This window comes from Mustela putorius, unplaced genomic scaffold (assembly GCF_011764305.1).
Source record: "Mustela putorius furo isolate JIRA1106 unplaced genomic scaffold, ASM1176430v1.1 tig00004041_pilon_pilon_pilon, whole genome shotgun sequence".
Classification (NCBI taxonomy): domain Eukaryota; kingdom Metazoa; phylum Chordata; class Mammalia; order Carnivora; family Mustelidae; genus Mustela; species Mustela putorius.
Window position 1 is genome coordinate 3,266,412 of NW_025422176.1, and position 21,457 is coordinate 3,287,868.

The window sequence follows — 21,457 nt, forward strand, 5'->3', positions numbered from 1 at the left end:
GATTCAAAATATAATGCAAAATTACAGTAATCAAAACAGTACTGGTATACTAGCAGCATAAAGACAGACATAGAGACCAACAGAACAGACATCCCAGAAATAAATTCTCACATACATGGTCAAATGTCTTTGACAAGGCCACCAGGAGAAAGGATACTCTCTTCAAAACAAATGGTGGTAGATAAACTGGATATCCACATGCCAAAGAATGAAGTTAGATCCTTACCTTAAACTGCATGCAAAAGTTAAAACAAAAGAGATAAAGAGCCTCCAAGACCGTCAAAGTTTAAAAGTTATGTGACCACCAAGCCAGCACTACAAGAAATATTAAGGGGGTTCTATAAAAGAAGAAAGAACCCAAGAGTGACACAGAACAGAAATTTAAAAAGACAATCTATAGAAACAAGGTCTTCACAGGCAACATGATGTCAATAATAACTTATCTTTCAATTATCACTCTCAATGTGAATGGCCTAAAGGCTCCCATAAAATGGCACAGAGTTACAGACTGGATAAAACAGCAAGACCCGTCCATATGCTGTCTACAAAAGACACATTTTGAACCTAAAGATACATCCAGACTGGAAGTAAAGGAATGGAGAACCATCTTTCATGCCAATGGGCCTCAGAAGAAAGCTGGGGTAGTGATTCTCATATTAGATAAATTAGATTTTAAGCTAAACACTAGTCAGAGATACAGAAGGATACTACATCATTCTTAAAGGGTCTATCCACCAAGAAGATCTAACAATTATAAATATTTATGCCCCCAACATGGGAGCAGCCAACTACAGAAGCCAACTGTTAAACAAAATAAAGAGTTATACTGATATGAATACATTAATTGTAGGGTATCTTAACACACCACTTTCAGCAATAGACAGATCATTTAATGAACACTCAACTTTTGTTATCAACATGGACAGGACTGGAGGAGATCATGCTGAGTGAAATAAGTCAAGCGGAGAAAGTCAATTATCATATGGTTTCACTTACTTGAGGAGCATAAGGAATATCATTGAGGACATTAGGAGAAATAAAGAAAAAGTGAATTGGGGGAAATCATAGGAGGAGATGAACCATGAGAGACTGTGGACTGTGAGAAACAAAGAGGGTTTTGAAAAGGAGGGGTTGGAAGGGGTGGGTGAGCCTGGTGGTGGGTATTAAGGAGGGCATGTATTGCATGGATCACTGGTTTGGTGCATAAACAATGAACCTTGGAACACTGAAAAAAAAATTAAGATGTTTAAAAATAAATAAATAAAAAGTAAAAGTAAAATAAAAATAAAGTAAATAAATCTTTAAAAAAAAGAGTACATAAAGAATTCCTCTAACTCAGTAACAAAAATAAGCTGATTCTAAAATGGGCAAAGAAAAGAAAATGGGCAAAGTACTCATAAAGACATTTCTCCAAAGAAAACACATGAATGATCAAAAAAACACAGGAAAAAACATTCAACTTCACTAATTATCACAGAAACACATATCCAAATCACAATGAAAGATCACTTCATAACTGTTAGGATGGCCACTACCAAAAAACCATAAAAGAACAAGTGTTAATGATGATGTAAAGAAATCAGAAACCTTGTGCTCTGTTAATAGGAATATAAAATGGTGCACAGTATGGAAGTTTCTCAAGATACTAAAAATGACTACCGTATGATCTAGCAATCCCACTTTTTGGCATATAACCAAAAGAACCGAAGAAAGGATCTCAAAAAGATAATCTGCACACTTATGTTCATTCAGCATTATTCACAATAGCCAAGAGGCAAAAGCAACCTCTGTCCCTCCACAGATGAATGGATAAACAAAATACACCATATACATAGTGTAAAATATTATTCAGCCTTTAAAAAGAGAGAAATTCTGTCATATTCTACAACATGGATGCACCCTGAAGACATTATGCACAAAAGGACAATTAATGCATGATTCTACTTATATTGGGCATTTGACCTACATTCATGGAAACAGAAAGCAGAATCTTTGTTTCCAGCAGCTGGAGAGAGGGAAATATTAAGAAGTGTTTAATGAATAGCATTTCAGGTTTGCAATATTAAAAATTTTAGAAATCAGAGACTGTGGACTCTGAGAAAAAAACTGAGGGTTTTGGAGGGGAGGGAAGTTGGGGGGATGGGTGAGCCTGATGGTGGTATTAAGGAGGGCATGTATTGCATAGAGCACTGAGTGTGGTACATAAACAATGAATCTTGGAACACTGAAAAAATAAAATTTAAAAAAATCTATTGTACAACAACATGGCTATAATTAACAATATTGTATTGGGCACTTAAAAGATAGAGGGTATATCTCATCTTAAGTGTTCTTATTACAATTTTAAAATCTCACTTTTAAATTTCACTGAACTAATTCTGATCTTCTCTCTCATCACCTATCCTCAGCTAATTTAATCAGCTAAAGTTCTAATAATTAATATCAAAGAATCTTCATGTCAAAAGGGACCTAAATGGTGACCTCATCCAAACATTCCTTTTTCAGATGAAGAAACTTAATCCAGAACGTTTAGGATAATAAAGCTACCAATTAATAGAGTCTGAACAAAATACATCAAGTCACCTAACTCCTAGTCACCACACTTTAACCAGAGTGTCCCCTTACACCAATTTTTTAATGTAAATTTGCTATGCAGTATCACTCAATCGTTGGAATTTGCCTGATTATCTTCTTTCTTGTTTTATAGAAAATGGTCTTTTTAAGGAAACACCTCCTTCCAGAAGAAATGCTCTATTTAAAATATTTTTATGTGACCAATTCTTCTTTCTCGTTTAAATTACTTTTTCTACCAAGATCATGCTATTTTCAATTAACTTACTCTCACAAATTACATTTAATTTGCAGAAGATTAATTGTAAGAAAGGCCAGATTCCTTTTTTTTTTAAGATTTTATTTATTTATCTGAGAGGAAGAGATCACAAGTAGGCAGAGAGGCAGGCAGAGAGAGAGGTGGAAGCAGGCTCCCTGCTGAGCAGAGAGCCCGATGCCGGGCTTGATCCCGGGACCCTGGGATCATGACCTGAGCCAAAAGCAGAGGCTTTAACCCACTAAACCACCCAGGTGCACCATGAGATTCCTTTTTAACATTTTCTTGGAAAAATATTCAAGATGTTTTTGATAAGATTAAATAACAACATGCAATCAATACCATCACTCTAGTTTAACTATATTCATTTTTGGACAGCCATCCCAATTGTTGCATAGGTTTATACATACGTCTCATAGTTATGATTCTATATATATGGTTCCCTATTTATTAGGCCTAATAAGGATTATTTTTAACCACTACATGGTAGTTACCAAACTGACATATCCTCATATTCTTAACCAGATACTTATACACGGTTTTGATTGTTGCCAATTTTTATTCATAATAGTTCAATTACACATAGCTTTTGTCTGCTGTTGAATGATTTCTTAAAGATAACTTCTCAAAGAGGAGTCAAGATGGCGGAGAAGTAGCAGGCTGAGACTACTTCAGCTAGCAGGAGATCAGCTAGATAGCTTATCTAAAGATTGCAAACACCTACAAATCCAACGGGAGATCGAAGAGAAGAAGAACAGCAACTCTAGAAACAGAAAATCAACCACTTTCTGAAAGGTAGGACTGCCGGAGAAGTGAATCCAAAGTGATGGGAAGATGGACCTGGGGCGGGGGGTAGTGGCCGGCTCCCGACAAGCAGCGGAGCAATGGAGCACAAAATCAGGACTTTGAAAAGTCTGTTCCGCTGAGGGACATCACTCCAGAGGCTAAACCAGGGTGAAGACCACGCAGGGTCAGCGTGGCCTCAGGTCCCGCATGGTCACAGAAGGATCGGGGTGTCTGAGTGTCGCAGAGCTTCAGGTATTAGAATGGGGAAGCTGGCTACAGAGACAGAGCCGAGGAGTGAGCTCTCAGCTCGGCGTTACCTTGAACTGGTCGCAGGCTCGGTGAGCTCAGAGCGTGGCTGGAGGCTAGGGAAACGGGAGTAAATGGGCGCTGTTCTCTGAGGGCGCACTGAGGAGTGGGGCCCCAAGCTCTTGGCTCCTCTAGGCCTGAGACCAGGAGACCGCCATTTTCATTCCCGTCCTCTGGAACTCTACGGAAAGCGCTCAGGGAACAAAAGCTCCCGAAAGTGAACTCAAGCAGATCACTCAGGCCGGCCCCTGGTAAGGGTGGTGCAATTCCACCTTGGGCAAAGACACTTGAGAATCCCACAACAGGCCCCTCCCAAGGAGATCAACAAGAAATCCAGGTAAGACCAAGTTCACCTACCAAGGAGTACACTTTCAATGCCAAGGAGAGCAGTTGAATTCCAGAGGAGGAGAAAGCAAAGCATGGAACTCATGGCTTTCTCCCCATGATTCTTTAGTCTTGCAGTTAATTTAATTTTTTTTCTTTTTCAATTTTTTTCTCTTCTTCTGCTAAATGTTTTTTAACTTTTACCTTTTTCTTTTTTAACGTTTTTTAACTAGTTTATCTAATATATATATATATATTTTTTTTTCTTTTTTATACTTTTTCTTTATTCATTTTTTTTAATTGTTTCTTTTCTTTTTCTTTTTCTTTTTTTTTTTTCTTTATGAACCTCTTTTTATCCCCTTTCTTCCCCTTCATGATTTGGGATCTCTTCTGATTTGGTTAAAGCATATTTTCCTGGGGTTGTTGCCACCCTTTTAGTATTTTACTAGCTCCTTCATATACTCTTATCTGGACAAAATGACAAGGCGGAAAATTTCACCACAAAAAAAAGAACAAGAGGCAGTACTGAAGGCTAGGGACCTAATCAACACAGACATTGGTAATATGTCAGATCTAGAGTTCAGAATGACGATTCTCAAGGTTCTAGTCAGCTCAAAAAAGGCATGGAAGATATTAAAGAAACCCTCTCGGGAGAGATAAAAAACCCTTTCTGGAGAAATAAAAGAATTAAAATCTAACCAAGTTGAAATCAAAAAAGCTATTAATGAGGTGCAATCAAAAATGGAGGCTCTCACTGCTAGGATAAATGAGGCAGAAGAAAGAATTAGTGATATAGAAGACCAAATGACAAAGAATAAAGAAACTGAGCAAAAGAGGGACAACAGCTACTGGACCACGAGGGGAGAATTTGAGAGATAAGTGACACCATAAGACGAAACAACATTAGAATAATTGGGATTCCAGAAGAAGAAGGAAGAGAGAGGCGAGCAAAAGGTATACTGGAGAGAATTATTGGAGAGAATTTCCCCAATATGGCAAAGGGAACAAGCATCAAAATCCAGGAGGTGCAGAGAATAGAACCCCCTTCAAAATCAATAAGAATAGGCCCACACCCCGTCACCTAATACTAAAATTTACAAGTCTTAAGTGACAAAGAGAAAATCCTGAAAGCAGCCCGGGAAAAGAAGTCTGTAACATACAATGGTAAAAATATTAGATTGGCAGCAGACTTATCCACAGAGACCTGGCAGGCCAGAAAGAGCTGGCATGATATATTCAGAGCACTAAACGAGAAAAACATGCAGCCAAGAATACCAAATACAGCTAGGCTATCATTGAAAATAGAAGGAGAGATTAAAAGCTTCCAGGACAAACAAAAACTGAAAGAATTTGCAAACACCAAACCAGCTCTACAGGAAATATTGAAAGGGGTCCTCTAAAGAAAGAGAGAGCCTAAAAGGAGTAGATCAGAAAGGAACAGAGACAATATACAGTAACAGTCACCTTACAGGCAATACAATGGCACTAAATTCATATCTCTCAATACTTACCCTGAATGTTAATGGGCTAAATGCCCCCAATCAAAAGACACAGAGTATCAGAATGGATTAAAAAAAAAAAAACCTATCTATATGTTGCCTACAAGAAACTCATTTTAAACCCAAAGACACCTCCAGATTTAAAGTGAAAGGGTGGAAAAGAATTTATCATGCTAAGGACATCAGAAGAAGGCAGGAGTGGCAATCTTTATATCAGATGAATTAGATTTTAAGCCAAACACTATAATAAGAGATGAGGAAGGACACTACATCATACTCAAAGAATCTGTCCAACAAGAAGATCTAACAATTTTAAATATCTATGCCCCAAACGTGGGAGCAGCCAACTATATAAACCAACTAATAACAAAATCAAAGAAACACATCAACAACAATACAATAATAGTAGGGGACTTTAACACTCCCCTCACTGAAATGCACAGATCATCCAAGCAAAAGATCAGGAAGGAAATAAAGGCCTTAAATGACACACTGGACCAGATGGACATCACAGATATATTCAGAACATTTCATCCCAAAGCAACAGAATACACATTCTTCTGTAGTGCACATGGAACATTCTCCAGAATAGATCACATCCTCGGTCCTAAATCAGGTCTCAACCGGTATCAAAAGATTGGGATCATTCCCTGCATAATTTCAGACTACAATGCTCTCAAGCTAGAACTCAAACACAAGAGGAAATTTGGAAAGAACCCAAATACATGGAGACTAAACAGCATCCTTCTAAAGAATAAATGGGTCAACCAGGAAATTAAAGAATTGAAAAAATTCATGGAAACAAATGATATTGAAAACACAACAGTTCAAAATCTGTGGGACACAAAAAAGGCAACCCTGAGAGGAAAATATATAGCGGTACAAACCTTTCTCAAGAAACAAGAAAGGTTTCAGGTACACAACCTAACTCTACACGTAAAGGAGCTAAAGAAAGAACAAGAAAGAAACCCTAAACCCAACAGGAGAAGAGAAATCATAAAGATCAGAACAGAAATCAATGAAATAGAAACCAAAAAAACAATAGAACAAATCAACGAAACTAGGAGCTGGTTCTTTGAAAAAATTAATAAAATTGATAAACCCCTGGATAGACTTATCGAAAAGAAAAGAGAAAGGACCCAAATTAATAAAATCATGAATGAAAGAGGAGAGATCACAGCTAACACCGAAGAAATACAGACAATTAGAAGAACATACTCTGAGCAACTCTACGCCAACAAATTTGACAATCTGCAAGAAATGGATGCATTCCTAGAGACATATAAACTATGACAACTGAACCAGGAAGAAATAGAAAGCCTGAACAGACCTACAACCAGTAAGGAGATTGAAACAGTCATCAAAAATCTCCAAACAAACAAAAGCCCAGGGCCAGACAGCTTCCTGGGGGAAATCTACCAAACATTTAAAGAAGAACTAATTCCTATTCTCCTGAAACTGTTCCAAAAAATAGAAATGGAAGGAAAACTTTCAAACTCGTTTTATGGGGCCAGCATCATCTTGATCCCAAAACCAGACAAGGATCCCATCAAAAAAGAGAATTACAGACCAATATCCTTGATGAACACAGATGCGAAAATTCTCACCAAAATTCTAGCCAATAGGATTCAACAGTCCATTAAAAGAATTATTCACCACGACCAAGTGGGATTTATTCCAGGGATGCAAGGTTTGTTCAACATCCACAAATCAATCAATGTGATACAACACATTAATAAAAGAAAGAACAAGAACCATATGATACTCTCAATAGATGCTAAAAAAGCATTTGACAAAGTACAGCATCCCTTCCTGATCAAAACTCTTCAAAGTGTAGGGATAAAGGGCATATACCTCAATATCATCAAAGCCATCTATGAAAAACCCTCCGCAAATATCATTCTCAATGGAGAAAAACTGAAAGCTTCTGCTAAGGTCAGGAACACGGCAGGGATGTCCATTATCACCACTGCTATTCAACATAGTACTGGAAGTCCTAGCCTCAGCAATTAGACAACAAAAGGAAATTAAAGGCATCCAAATCAGCAAAGAAGAAGTCAAACTATCACTCTTCGCAGATGATATGATACTATATGTGCAAAACCCAAAAGACTCCACTCCAAAACTGCTAGAACATGTACAGAAATTCAATAAAATCAATGCACAGAAATCAGCTGCATTTCTCTACACCAACAAGACAGAAGAAAGAGAAAATAAGGAGTCAACCCCATTTACAACTGCACCCAAAACCATAAGATACCTAGGAATAATCCTAGCCAAAGAGGCAAAGAATATATACTCAGAAAACTATAAAGTACTCATGAAAGATATTGAGGAAGACAGAAAGAAATGGAAAGATATTCCATGCTCCTGGATTGGAAGAATATTGTGAAATATTGTGAAATATCGTGAAAATGTCTATGCTACCTAAAGCAATCTACACATTTAAAGCAAGTCCTATAAAAGTACCATCCATCTTCTTCAAAGAAATGGAACAAATAATCCTAAAATTTATATGGAACCAGAAAAGACCTGGAATAGCCAAAGGAATATTGAAAAAGAAAGCCAACGTTGGTGGCATCACAATTCCGGACTTCAAGCTCTATTACAAAGCTGTCATCATCAAGACAGCATGGTACTGGCACAAAAACAGACACATAGATCCATGAAACAGAATAGAGAACCCAGAAATAGACCCTCAACTCTATGGTCAACTAATCTTCGACAAAGCAGGAAAGAATGTCCAATGGAAAAAAGACAGCCTCTTCGATAAATGGTGTCGGGAAAATTGGACAGCCACATGCAGAAAAATGAAATTGGACCATTTCCTTACACCACACACAAAAATAGACTCAAAATGGATGAAGGACCTCAGTGTGAGAAAGGAATCCATCAAAATCCTTGAGGAGAACACAGGCATCAACCTCTTCGACCTCAGCAATATCTTCTTAGGAACATCCCCAAAGGCAAGGGAGGCAAGGGCAAAAATGAACTATTGGGATTTTATCAAGATCAAAAGCTTTTGCACAGCAAAGGAAACAGTTAACAAAACCAAACGACAACTGACAGAATGGGAGAAGATATTTGCAAACGACATATCAGATAAAGGGCTGGTGTCCAAAATCTATAAAGAACTTAGCAAGCTCAACACCCAAAGAACAAATAATCCAATCAAGAAATAGGCAGAGGACATGAACAGACATTTCTGCAAAGACATCCAGATGGCCAACAGACACATGAAAAAGTGCTCCATATCACTCGGCATCAGGGAAATACAAATCAAAACCACAATGAGATATCACCTCACACCAGTCAGAATGGCTAAAATCAACAAGTCAGGAAATGACAGATGCTGGCGAGGATGCGGAGAAAGGGGAATCCTCCTACACTGTTGGTGGGAATGCAAGCTGGTGCAGCCACTCTGGAAAACAGCATGGAGGTTCCTCAAAATGTTGAAAATAGAACTGCCCTATGACCCAGCAATTGCACTACTGGGTATTTACCCTAAAGATACAAACGTAGTGATCCGAAGGGGCACGTGCACCCGAATGTTTATAGCAGCAATGTCCACAATAGCCAAAATATGGAAAGAACCTAGATGTCCATCAACAGATGAATGGATCAAGAAGATGTGGTATATATACACAATGGAATACTATGCAGCCATCAAAAGAAATGAGATCTGGCCATTTGCGACAATATGGATGGAACTAGAGTGTATCATGCTTAGCGAAATAAGTCAAGCAGAGAAAGACAACTATCATATGATCTCCCTGATATGAGGAAGTGGTGATGCAACATGGGGGCTTAAGTGGGTAAGAGAAGAATCAATGAAACAAGATGGGATTGGGAGGGAGACAAACCATAAGTGACTCTTAATCTTACAAAACAAACTGAGGGTTGCTGGGGGGAGGGGGATTGGGAGAAGGGGGGGTGGGGTTATGGACATTGGGGAGGGTATGTGCTTTGGTGAGTGCTGTGAAATGTGTAAACCTGGCGATTCATAGACCTGTACCCCTGGGGATAAAAATACATGTTTATGAAAAAATAAAAAATTTAAAAAAATTTTTTAAAAAGAAGCAAAAATAGTCTAAAATATACAACGTAATCTTACACCTAAAGGAGCCTGAAAAGGAACAGCAAATAAAGCCTCAGGCCAGTAGAAAAAGGGAAATAATAAAAGATTAGAGCAGAAATAAATGATATAGAAACAAAAATATAACAAAATTAAGAGATTTCAGATTAATGAAACTAAGAGCTCATTTTTCAAAGAATTCTCTAAAAGAATGAATAAAATTGATAAAACCATAGTCATATTTATCAAAAAGATAAAAGGACCCAAATAGGTAAAATAATAAATGAAAGAGGACATATCACAACCAATACCACAGAAATACAAACAATTAGAATACTATAAAAAATTATATGCAACAAACTGAGCAAACAGGAAGAAATGGACAAATTTCTATGAACCTACAAAACTGAAAAAGAAATAGAAAATTTGAACAGACCATAACCAGCAAAGAAATTGACTCAGTAATTAAAAATTTCCCAACAAACAAAAGCCTAGGGGCAGACAAATTCCCAGGAGAATTCTACCAGACACTGAAAGAAGAGTTAATACTATTCTCCAAATTCCAAAATTATAGGTCAATATCCCTGATGAACATAGATGCAACAAAATACTAGAAAATTGAATTCAAAAATACATTTAATAAATTGTTCACCATAATCAAGCAGGATTTATTCCTGGGCTACAAGAGTGGTTCAACATCTGCAAATCTATCAACAGGATACACCATATTAATTAAAGAAAGGATAGAACCATATGATCCTGTCAATAAATGAAAAAGCATTTGACAAAACACAGCATCCTATTCCAAACCCTCAATCTGGGGCACCTCGGTAGCTTAGTCAGTTAAGCATCTGCCTTCAGCTCTGGTCATAATCCCAGGGTCCCAGGATCGAGTCCTGCATTGGGCTCCCTGGTTGGTGAGCCTGCTTCTCCCTCTCCCTCTGCCTGCTCCTCCCCCTGCTGGGCTCTCTCTCTCTCTGTCAAATAAATAAATAAAATCTTCCCCCCCCCCAAAAAAAACTCAACAAAGTAGGAACATATCACAACATCCTAAAGGTCATATATGAAAGGCCAACAGCTAATATCATTCTCAGTAAGGAAAAACTGAGAGCCTTTCCCCTACAGTCAGGAAAAAGACAAGGATGTCCATTCTCACCACTGGTACTTAACATAGTACTGGAAGTCTTAGCCTGTTTGAATAGACAACAAAAAGAAATAAAAGGCATCCAAATTGGCAAGGTGGCAAGGTAGAAGTCAAACTTTCATTATTTCATTATTTACAGTTGACATAATACTCTGAAAGTCTCCACCAAAAATTACTAGAACTCATACATGAATTCAGCAAAGTTGCAGTATATAAAATCAATGTGTAGAAATCTGTTACATTTCTATATGCCAATAACAAAGCAGCCAAAAAAAAAAAAATCAAGGAATTGATCCTATTTGCAACTGCACCAAAAACAATAAGATACCTAGGAATAATCTAACTAAAGAAGTAAAAGATCTGTATTCTGAAAACTACAGAAGAGGAAAGAAACTGAAGAGGACACAAAGAAATGGAAAAGTATTCCATACTCATGAACTAGAAGAACTCATATTATTAAAATCTCTATATTTTAAGAACTAGAGGTACTCATATTATTAAAATGTCTATATTACCCAAAGCAATCTACACATTTAAGGCAATCTCTACCATAATACCACCAGCCTGGTGGTGGGTATTATGGAGGGCATGTATTGCATGGAGCACTGGGTGTGGTGCATAAACAATGAATTCTGTTACACTGAAAAGAAATTAAATTTTAAATAAAAGAATGAAATCTTGCTATTTGCAAAGATGTGGATGGAGCTAACGTATATTATGCTAAGTGAAATAAGTTAGAGAAAGATAAATACTATATGATCTCACTCATGTGGAATGTAAGTAAGAAAACAGATAAACATATGGAAGGGGGGAAAGAAAAAAGAGAGAGGGGGAAACAAGCCATGCAAGGAGAGAGAACAAACAGAGAGGTGGGTAGGGGATGAGCTAGATGGGCAATGGATATTAAAGAAGGCATGTGCTGTGCTGAGCACTGAGCATTGTATGTAAGTGATGAGTCACTTAACTCCACTCCAGAAACCAATATTGCATCCTATGTTAACTATCCAAAATTTAAATTAAAAAAATAAATTTAGAACCATAAATATGCAGACAATGTTAGTTTACGAAGATGTGTCTATTACGTCAGCAGAGTCAATGTTTACTAACGAAGACTATATAAATGCAAGGATACATACTGATAAAATTCAGGAAATGATTTACAGTAATAGGAAGATATTTTTCAAATGTATAAGGTTTTCTACATGCTTGTTTTTACAATAAAAACTCAATTTTAAAGATGAACTGCCACAATGAATAAACTTTTTCACTCACTGAAAAAAAATGATTCACACATGTTGATATGACTGCTAGCTTGAATGCAAAATATTAATGTAAGAATTCTGAGGGACAGCTCACCAGGATCTCCCCCATCATTACTTAATGGGTTCCTGGGTCCTATATCAGGTACCTCTGGAAACAGAATGTGTGTATGCCATCCAGTATCTACTAAGGAGCTTAGAAAATCCGAAGTTCTCTCAGTACCTGTACCAAAACGCAGATGATATTTTACCTGGAATAGACAATAGAATACAAACAACATGTTAGATCAATGAACACTAAAAGCAAGTATCAACAGTGAGAGGAAAAGAAAATACAAAGCTAAAATTTGTGTTTTAGCAGAGTGAGCAATTCAGTATTCTAAATGGTAAGAAATGTGAGCAATTCAGTATTCTAAATGGTAAGAAATAATAGTATCACTGACGCAAGGGACAAGAAGCAAGCCTCATGTGCCATAATCACAAAGTTTGAAATCAATTAAATTTGTATCTCTGCTCTATCATCTTTAGGATTTTTGAGTTACAAAGATGCCAACAGTGGTACCTTTTTTAAAAAATTTCTTTTTACTGTTCATTTTTTTCCCAGTGTTCCAAGATTCATTGTTTATACACCAAACCCAGTGCTCCATGCAATATGTACCCTCCTTAATACCCGCCACCAGACTCACCCATTCCCCCAACCACCTCCCCTTCCAAAAGCCTGTTTGTTTCTCAGAGTCCACAGTCTTTCATGGTTCATCTACCCCTCTGATTTACCCCAATTAACTTTTCCTTTCCTTCTCCTAATGTCCTCCATGTTATTCTTTATGCTCCATAAGTAAATGAAACCATATAACTGACTCCCTCTGCTTGACTTATTTCACTCAGCATTATCTCCTCCAGTCCTGTCCATCTTGATACAAAGTTGGGTATTCATCCTTTCTGATGGAGACATAATATTCCATTATAGTTATGGACCATATCTTCTTTATCCATTCATCTGTTGAAGGGCATCTTGGCTCTTTCCACAGTTTGGTGATTGTGGCCATTGCTGCTATGAACATTGGGGTACATTTGGGCCTTCCTTTCACTACATCTGTATCTTTGGGGTAAATACCCAGTAGTGCAATTGCAGTCATAGGGTAGCTCTATCTTTAATTTTTTGAAGAATCACAACACTGTTTTCCAAAGTGGCTGCACCAACTTGCATTTGCACCATTCCTCTTTCCCTACATCCTCTCCAATGCTTGTTGTTTACTGTCTTGTTAATTTTGGCCGTTCTAACTGGTGTAAGATGGTATCTCAATGTGGTTTTTTAATTTGAATTTCCATGATGGCTAATGATGATGAAAATTGTTCATGTCTCTGATAGCCATTTGTATGTCTTCTTTGGAGAAGTGTCTGTTCATGTCTTCTGCCCATTTTTTGATGTGATTATCTATGTTCTGGGTGTTGAGTTTGAGGAGTTCTTTATAGATCTTGGATATCAACCCTTTGTCTGTAGTGTCATTTGCAAATATCTTCTCCTATTCTGTGGGTTGCCTCTTTGTTTTGTTGACTGCTTCCTTTGCTGTGCAAAAGCTTTTATCTTGATGGAAGTCCCAAAAGTTCATTTTTGCTTTTGTTTCCTTTGCCTATGGAGACATGTCTTGAAAGAAGTTGCCATGGATGATGTGAAAAGGTTACTGCCTATGTTCTACTCTAGGATTTTGATAGATTCCTGTCTCATGTTGAGGTCTTTTATCCACTTCAAGTTTATCTTTGTGTATCATGTAAGAGAATGGTCGAGCTTCATTCTTCTATACATAGCTATCCAATTTTCTCAGCACCATTTATTGAAGACGCTGTCTTTTTTCCACTAGGTATTTTTTCCTGCCTTGCCAAAGATTATTTAACCACAGAGTTGAGGGTCCATATCTGTACTCTCTACTCTGTTTCATTGGTCTATGTGTCTGTTTTTGTGCCAGTACCATGTTGTCTTGGTGATCACAAATTAGTAGTAAAATCAGGCAACATGATGCCCCCAGCTTTTTTTTTTTTCTTCAACATTTCCTTAGTGATTTGAGGTCTTTTCTGGTTCAAAATAAATTTTAGGACTGTTTGTTCCAGCACTTTGAAAAATGCCAGTGGAATTTTGATTGGGATGGCATTGAAAGTATAGATTGCTCTGGGCAGTACAGACATTTTAACAATGATCATTCTTCTGATCCATGACCATGGAACACTTTTCCATCTTTTTATGTCTTCTTCAATTTCTTTCATGAGTGTTCTGTAGTTCCTCGAGTACAGATCCTTTACCTCTTTGGTTAGGTTTATTCCAAGGTATCTCATGGTTCTTGGTGCCATAACTCTTCAAAGTATACAGATAGAGGGAACATTCCTAAAGTTCATAAAATCTATCTATGAAAAATCCATAGCGAATATCATCCTCATTGGGGAAAAGCTGACAGCCCTCCCATCAAGATCAGGAACACAACAGGGATGCCCACTCTCACCACCCTTGTTCATTATAGTACTAAAAGTCCTAGCAACAGCAATCAGACAACAAAAAAGAAATAAAAGGTATTCAAACTGGCAAAGAATACGTCAAACTGTCTCTCTTCACAGATGACATGATTCTTTATATGGAAAACCCAAAAGACTCCACCCCCAAACTACTAAAACTCATATAGCAATTCAGTAATGTTGGCAGGATACAAAACCAAAGCACAGAAATCAGTTGCATTCTTATCCACTAACAATGAAAATATAGAAAGGGAAATTAGAGAATTGATTCCAACACTGGTACCTTGATGATTACCAATGTTATTTTTCTACATCCACAACTGGCTTGCCTAACTACTTCAACAATTCTATTTATTTTCTTTCCTATTATGTTAGCCAACTATGATAAAGATTATCTCCCCCTTTAAAAAGTGACCAACAGAAAAGGAAAAAGCCCAGATATAGTGATTATCTCCCCCTTTAAAAAGTGACTAACACAAAAGGAAAAGGTCCAGATATAATGAAAGTAGGGTTAATAAAATTAAAATGTAGAATGCTATGTATTTTATAAATTACATGAAAAGAAAATGATTTATCTAGAGAGCTGAGCCAACCTCAGGGTAAATTATGGTAGATCTGAGTAGCCTAACAAAGCAAGAACCTACAGTTGCCAAAAACCAGTAGAGGCTGAACAGAGAAAGAAGTCAATAGCCTGAGAAGGAACAGGCAAGTGCACCAAGTCTAGGCAAACATTCACACAATTCAGTAATTCAAAAGCAACATTTTAAGTAGCTACATACTATCAATACACAATTCTTTAGCTCAAGGAAGTGACCAAGTATTCAGGAAGCACAGAAGAGAGAAGGGGAGAATTTGGATAGATACTTACAGCACGAGTTTTATAGAAATTAATACTAAGAGTTACTCCAGAAAAAGAGGGACAGGCAGAGCATCAAAAGGAAAGAGGATAATGTGATCAAAGGTAGAGAAGCAATAGACCACATAATATATACAAACAACTACTACTGGTTCAATATTGCTAAAGCATGAAGTTCAAAGAAAGAAGAGGCAACATGAGGCTGAAGGCTTATTCAGAAAACGGGTTACTAATGACCTTGAATTCCACACAAAAGACCTTCTGTAGTTCATGGAGAACCCCTGGAGTGTTTTACACAGCACAATGACATGGTCTTTTCTGTGTTCTTGGTGTATCATTGTGGTATCTATAGTAGAGAGAGGTCTTGACCAGGAAAATCAGCTAGGTTACAGAAGAGTTGGTTTTCAGGGGCAGGGAGGGTAGAGCTGGCCACAAACTCAGAATAACAGGTAAGACATCTTGTTTGATAAACTGTGGAAAAAGAGAACAGACACCTAGGGAAATAACCTGGGGAAAAATCTTGTCAGGTATCCATTCTAAATGCTAGACACAGTGAAACATCAACAAAATGGAAGCTTGTACTGCACCAAAGTTATTTGAAATTTGAACCAGAAGCTCTACATATACCAATGAACCTGTATCGCCATCAGCATATACTTCTGATGCTATAATTAGTGTAAAGTAGGCACAACTAGGAAAAGTGAGGAGAGGACAGAACAGAAAGAAAGGCTACCTACTGTCCTACCAGTGATTTTCCTTTCTCTTTCCTTCCTTCCATTTGCAAACTTGTATCCTAAACAGGATTTAGCTCTGTGCATAAATACTATAGTTTGAGCATTTCCCTCAACCCTGGCTGGCTCATCTCTAACTTGTGGTAAAGAGATACACCAAGTTACCAAAGTTCGAACACTACCCATTTTCTCTCCTTAAGGGATGTTATCAGAGTCTTTCCTGGGGTCTGTCCTAATTCTGAATCAAGTTGGAAAACCCTAAAAGCTGACACTAGAGATTTAGAAATTAGGTAATTCACTCAAAAGAAATAAGTCTTTCATGCTGGAATCTCTGCTGGTATATACGCATATGCCTTTTGTTTTTTTTAATGGCCAAACTTTAACATTTCAAGGACCTCCAGACCAGTTACTGGTGGGGTTACAGAACTTTCCATTCACACTACCAGTGATAATCAAGAATTCTGAAAGTTAAAGCAATTACCTCTTTGGAGACCTAAAACAAATACATTAAAACTTTATACAAAGGAAAAAACAGGGGGCATTCACCAAAGCAAAACAAGAAGCAAGTGGATTGTTCTAAGAGGACATAAAAATGCCTTCTGGAGTTCACAGTCCCAGGAAAGGGAGCTACCTCAGCTTAAAAGACACCCAGATATATGAGTGAAGTGTTCAGTTCTTGTTTTTACTTTGACTTTTAACTTTCATATAATAATAGCTTTGTTATGAAAGTCACTTCATATACAAAGTTAGAATGCCAATTACACTTAAAATTAGCTCATTAAAGAGTTTAAATATCATATTACAGATATGCACTATGTGAAATTCCAGAAGGCATTTGAACAGGGAACGGACATTGCTACCTATCTTTTTTACCTAGCTACATTGTTATTTTCTTAACCACCATCAGCAAGACTGGAAGGATCTGCCTGGCCAGGGAGATTTGTAAAGTGAATATCCTTACTAAAGCTCCTATTATTATATCTTCTGAATTTAAGACCATAAGGTAGCAGGTAACCGTTTTCTCCTCACAGTAAAAACAACAGGTATTAAAATAAGTTGGCACAGAAACACCTGGGTGGCTCAGTTGGTTCAGCAGCTCCCTTGGGCTCAGGTCATGATCCCAGTGTCCTGGGATCCAGTCCTACATTGGGTGCCTTGCTCAGTGGAGCCTAATTCTCCCTCTCCCTCTGCCGGCCACTCAGTCGGCTTATGCACTCTCTGACAAATATATAAACATTTTAAAAAGTAAAATATAATAAAATAAATTGGCACAGGATTCAAATCCTGGTTTTGTTATCTACTAGAAGTTAAGATCTTGGGCAACTTAACATTTTTCCCATTTATAAATGGGGAGGTTACCTGTATCTCATTAAACCTCTGAAACCTAACATTTAATTATAAATTCTTTAGACAAAAATTTCTTACCTGAAGTGGCAAACGGTCATCGCTATTTTTGAAGTCATGATCAAATACAATAGCAGCCACCACACGAACCGTAGGCTTCTTTTCATACTGAACATACTTCTCAAACTGTGCTTCTGAAGAAAAGCCTCGAACTGTAGAGAAAAAAATCTCAGTAAGTCATCACATAAATGGAAAATGTCTAATGATTATCCCTACCTGTACCATGAATACCATAATTCTGTCATAACACAATACATTTTAAAACATTATTACTCAATTAAAACATTATTACTCATTTTAAAACAATATCAAGGTGACCTAATGGATATCTGGGCTACACAAAAATTCTTGTGTTTTATAAAAGTTGCAACACATTATAAACAATATTTAATCATTACAATAACTGTGTATTAAAGTAAACTGTGACAAGGGGAGTTTTTCAATTGTATTTTGAAATCTAGTGATTAAAAATAATTTGAGAGGAAATAAGTGACAAAATTATTTCTGTAGAAGGTTTATTTTGAAAAGTAATTGTAGAATAAATTGTATTCTAGAAAACCATTGTGAACTTAAATTATAAATTTAAAAATAAAATTTTTAAAAAATAAAAAATTAATAAAAGTAGTACTTTTCTTATTCACAAATGAATCTGTATGAAATTTTAAAAAACACACTCTCAAAACAAAACACATACAACCACACACATACAGGTAACTTAAATGACTAAAGTTTTTTTAAAAATAAAGTTATATAACATGTGCAAAGATCCATACCATAAAGATGTCTCTTCTGTAAAAATTGACATATAAAGTCAATGTAATTCTAGTAATAATCCAAACAATCTGTTAACTAACTTGGATTTAAATAAAACAAAACAAAACATAATAAAATATCAATCTTCTAGATCTCAAGAGGTCTCACCACAAAAAAAGGTAAATATGTAAGCTGATGGATATGTTAATTAGCTTGATTGTGACACTAAAGGTATATGTATACCAAAACATCCTATTATATGACCTAAATATATACAGTTTTTGTCAATCATAAATAATATAAAAATAAAACTGGTAAATAAAATTAAAAAAATAAAACATTTCCCAAAAAAATCCGAACAATTTTTATGAAAAATTACAAGCCAATTCTAAAATTTATATGGAAACACAATGGGTGAATAACAAAGTGTATTAAAAGATGAGCTTTTAGGGCATCTCCGTGCTCAGCTGGTTAAGCATCTGATTCTTGATCTCAGGGTTGTGAGTTCAAGTCTTGCATGTGCTCCACACTGGGTGTGGAGGAAATATACTCTCAATAACTCATGGAACAAAGAACACAAAATAGACTAATGTCTTGGGGCTCAGTTGGTTAAGCATCTCCCCTTGGCTCAGGTCATTATTCCGGAGTCCCAGGGCGGAGTTCCACATCAGGCTCCCTGCTTGGCGAGTCTCCTTCTCTCTCTGACCCTTACCCTACACTCTCTCTCTCTCAAATAAATAAGTAAAACTTTAAAAAATAGACTGATGTCTTAAACATGCATGTAAAAATTTTTAACAAAATATTAGCAAATAAAATTCACAGAATAAACACAGGTAAATGGATGAATGATTCAATAGTTGAAAAATCATTACATTAACAAAAATAAGAAAAGTCACATGACCATCTCAAGAAACACAGAAAAGGCATTTGACAAAATTTAATACTAATTAATGATTTTTTAAAAATCTTGGTAAACAAGGAATAGAAGGAAGCTTTCTAAACCCGATAAAGAACATCTACAAGTAACATATAATAAATATGTTGCTCAATGGGTAAATACTGAAAAATTTTCTCCAGAGACAGGGAACAGAGAAGAATAGCTTTATTAGTTACTTCCTATCAAAAGATATAACATATCAAGTGTTGGTGAAGACATGGAACTGAAACTCTCATACATTTCTGTATGTTATATCCCCCAAGACCCAACAATTTCACTCCTAGCTATATACCAAACAAAAACGTGTATATATGTATTTTATGTTCATCAAAAGGCTCTTAACCTTTTGTTATGTTCATAAAGCACTACTCATAATAGTTAAAATGTGAAATCTACTCAAATGTTCATCAATAATAAACAGATAAATTGGTTGTATAACATTAACATAATCGGATTCTATAAAGAAAATTAGTGATTTATGATCTCACACAATTTGGATGACTCTTACAAATGTGCTGCTACGTGAAAGCACACACACTAAAACTATATCATACCATATATAACAGAGAATGCCATAACGGGACATAGCGAATATCTTCATTTATGTAAGGTGAGAAGCAAGCAAAGCTAATCTATGGTCTTAGAAGTCAAAATAGTAATTAAATTTGGAGGAGTCTTAACTGCAACTTTGGCACAAAAGAAGCTTCTAGAGTGCTGAAAGTGCTCTAACTTAAAATTACAGATTTCTTATTAACTACAAGAAGGAAAACTGCCTTGATAATGCAAACTGGTGGGAATCCATCTTACTCTAAAATGGGCAAGCATGATACCACGAGTTGAGGAACAAACAGGTAATAAGGTTTCAAAAGTGATTCACTAAGAGGATCTTATAAGAAAGATGTAGAATCTTCAACACAAATGACCAAACTGAACTAAATGTAAAGAAACAAGCAAATACAAATTAAGACTTCTGCAAAATAACTGGCCAAGTCTTTTAAAAATATCAATGTCATTAAAGACAAACAACAAAAACAATCTAAGAAAGTATACTAAGCCAGAGGTCAGCAAATTACGGTCCTGTGCAGGTCAAATCTACCCCAGTCTGCTTTGGTATGGGCCTGGGAGCTTTGGATGTTTTTAACATCTCTAAAGGGCTCCTCAAGAAAAAAAAAAAAAAGAATATTTGATAGAAACCCACATAGGCCATAAAACCTAACATATTTCCTGTCTGGCCCTTCACAGAAAAGTTTGCCAAGCCCAGTGAATTTTTTAAAATCTCCAACAGGGAGGAGCCTGGGTGGCTGTTGGTTGGGTATCCAACTCTTGGTTTCAGCTCAGGTCACTATCTTAGGGTTCTGGGATCAGGCCCCAAGACAGGCTCTGTGCTTGAGGAGTAGAGTCTGCTTGAGATTCTGTTTTCTTCTGCTACCCCCCAACTACACTCACACACACTCTCTAAATAAATAATAAGTAAATAAATAAGTAAAATCTTTTTAAAAAATCAATAACTGGATGCTGGATTACAAAAAAGAAAAAAAAGCTCTAAAGAACCTCATTAGGACAATTAGGAAAATACAGATATTGACCATATATTAGATAACATCATTGTATCAATTTTAAAATTCTTGGGTATAATAATTGTAAAGGTTATATTGGACAACGTCATTATTAGGAGATATATATATAGTGTTTGAAGGTGATATGTCATGATGAATGCAACTTATTCTCAATGGATGAGGGAAAAAAATCCAGCAATTTTATATATATATCCTTTTAGTTTCACATACTTACATACATATTACATGTGTGCATGTAAATGTGTGTGTATATAGAGAGCTATTAAAAAATAAGTGTGGCAAATGTTATTTGGTAAATTGCAGCATATTTGCATTTTCTCCATAGGTTTGAAATTTTTCAAAATCAAGTGTGTGTGTGTCTACTGGGGCCCTTCCATTGTGCTAAAAGTAAAGTACTACATAATCCTCAAGAATTCTTTGCCACAGATTTTTTTTTAAGATTTTATTTATTTGACAGAGAGAGAGCACAAGCAGGCA

General features: G+C 36.4%; 1 protein-coding gene across 1 annotated transcript in view; it reads right to left on the reverse strand.

Moving 5' to 3' along the window:
• LOC101694040 (phospholipid-transporting ATPase ABCA3-like) overlaps positions 1-17,865 on the reverse strand; it is a gene marked incomplete at its 5' end in the record, with an annotated part of 119,498 nt that extends 101,633 nt beyond the window's left edge. The window contains 2 exons of the mRNA XM_045072686.1: positions 12,318-12,471; positions 17,735-17,865. Coding sequence (XP_044928621.1) covers positions 12,318-12,471; positions 17,735-17,865 — 285 coding nt within the window. The remainder of the gene's footprint in view (positions 1-12,317; positions 12,472-17,734) is intronic.
• Positions 17,866-21,457: the final 3,592 nt, after the last annotated feature.